We start from the raw sequence: 2,474 nt of genomic DNA on the forward strand, positions 1-2,474 counted from the left end.
CGATACTTTCAGAGTAATCTCTCCGCATTAGTCAAATGGTTCTTGACGTCATAATATCCATCTAAGGGAGATAAATCTCTCACTCATTTTTCAAGGTTATTTTTATAATTATTATTATTGATTTAAAACTAAATGATATAATTCCTAAAATAGAAGGTAAATAAAAATTGGAAAAAAAATATTATCTTCAAAACTTTCTCAGCAACTCTTACATAATTTTACAGTATTGATTAAAATAGAGGTGAGATTAAACCATCTAAGACCAGAGAAAAGTATAAGATTTGTATCGAAATGTTAAAATTATAAAGGGAAGTAAATTTAAAGAACCTTGTCACAACAGTTCTTTTGCGGGTGATATTACTAGAATTCAACCCTGTTTAGTTAATAATTTTGTATTTCTTGGGGAGAGACGTCATATTGTTTCGGCGTTTTTATTGCTTTTTGTTTGTTTCATTTTTACAAACTTTTCTTAAAGGATTTACCTTCATCAAAGCAAATTTATTCTCTGCAGAAATTTCTTTAATTTTTATCTGTTTTGTTTTTTTTTATTATTATTATTTCCACCCCCAATTTATTCAATTGTCTCTGTTTCTTTTTCTTTTTCTTCGTCTTTCACGTTTTCCGTTTCTTTCTCGTTTGTATATTTGTCTTCTTTCTTCTGCAGAATATTCTGGAGACAGTCTATGAGATCAATCAACTGATAATATTCGGCTTCGATGAGAAGTTCTTTGAGTGCAGTTTCGTTCGTCATTGGTAGGGTGCCTTCTTTCAAACCTCCGTCTCTCAAGTAGTTCAAGATGTATCGGAAATGGGTGCCATCGCGGTCGATGAAATAACTCCCGTCGTTTTCTGTTTTGAGAAGATGGCGTCCACTAAACATGGCTGCCAGCATGGATGTCATATCTTTTCTAAGAGTGAGCAACGACGTAGTGAACTGAATTCCACCGATGTCTAGTTTTATCCGGTTGTCTTGGATTTTGTTCATTTCAGCCATACGCTAAAAAGAAAGATATAAAAAGAGATCACGAATATGAAGTTGTATAGATAAACAAATATTCATTAAAATAGTAGCCGTACTCTCACCCCATCATAGTTTCAATACAATGAAATAAAAGTTCGATTAAACGAAGAATCCAGTTTTAAAAAAGCAGAAGACTATTCACTGATTTCCGAGCCCAACAACCTTAAACATATTTAGACACAACTACTACTCTGATTGCACATTTTATTTTAAACAATTTATCTATATATTTATAAATATACTTGTCTATATAAACGTATCTAAATAAACGTATCTAAATAAACTTATCTATATATTCATAAATGAGTTCATTTCTTTTGACTATTCACCAAGTCAATGGTCGCAAGTCATATACAGATCTTTAGTAGAAAGTGGGTTATACATCTCTAGATTGTATACCTGACTTTCTACTATAAAATTAAAGAAATAGACGGAACGCTGAACTCCAGACTAAACAACTTAAACAACATTTATTTAGGTGGTAAAACATACATATCTTTAGTTATACATCTTTAGAGGTGAGAATAACGAGCTGTCGAGTGTAAGACCGAAAGATGTAGAGACAGCTTTAAACACACGTCCATGCTCAATCGCTGGCCAGCGAGAAAGAGAATGAATTGAGCGGGAAACGCTTGCTTGTTTAATTCTACGCATGCGTAAGACTACGCATGCGCAGGCGTTACTACAGATCCCTACCATAGTGCGAGAATATCAATGGTATTTATTTAATTGCATAGACAACAAAAGATGAAGAGTTGGACTAAAATTTCAGAAGGATGGGATCAAATAATGTGTTCCATATATTTTAAAGATCTAATCTCAACCGGGATCCGCATGACCCTTAAGAATCCATATAAAATTTTGTTGTTGAAATTTATTTGCAATAAATAGGCAATGCTTCTACAATACACGAAATATTTTAACATATTTTAATACAGTTTTAATATTTAATTTTTGAAATATTATACACGAGATATTTTAACAATTTTTAATACAATTTTAATAACACGAAATATTTTAACCATTTTTGATACAATTTTAATGATATTTAATTACAGAAATATTATAGGACTTTTTAAACATTGAATGAATATGAGGCGGGGCACGCAAGTAAAAGAGGAATTAAAGAGTTCCATAGACAAAATGTGGTTGAGAACCACTGGTCTAGACGGTCTAATCCGTCGACTGGTTTGTTACAACTACCTTGTCCTTCATTGCTTTTAGTGGATTCCACTCTGTTGCTAGCATTCCCACCAGTCCTCCGTTCGAAGGGTAAGCTCCCCTTTTCTTCCCACTAGACTCAAACGATCGTAGTTGCTACCTTTCTTCTCTGACGACGCCATTAAAACTATTACCGTTTATCTTTCACTGTTTAGTGGTTTCAGTCATCAAGCTGCAGTCATGCTGGATAATAATGAATATTTCTAGCATAAACACAACTCCAGACATATTG

At 32.9% G+C, this 2,474-nt stretch overlaps 1 protein-coding gene across 1 annotated transcript; it reads right to left on the minus strand.

Annotated features, from left to right (window-relative positions):
• Positions 1–415: 415 nt before the first annotated feature.
• LOC106870531 (BTB/POZ domain-containing protein KCTD7) lies at positions 416–1,709 on the minus strand. The gene is made up of 2 exons (XM_014916658.2): positions 1,514–1,709; positions 416–997 (listed from the first exon to the last, which is right to left on the minus strand). Exon 2 carries the CDS (start codon positions 992–994, stop codon positions 572–574), a length of 423 nt encoding a protein of 140 aa, XP_014772144.1. The 5' UTR covers positions 995–997; positions 1,514–1,709; the 3' UTR covers positions 416–571.
• Positions 1,710–2,474: the final 765 nt, after the last annotated feature.

This window comes from Octopus bimaculoides, chromosome 14 (genome assembly GCF_001194135.2).
Source record: "Octopus bimaculoides isolate UCB-OBI-ISO-001 chromosome 14, ASM119413v2, whole genome shotgun sequence".
NCBI lineage: Eukaryota > Metazoa > Mollusca > Cephalopoda > Octopoda > Octopodidae > Octopus > Octopus bimaculoides.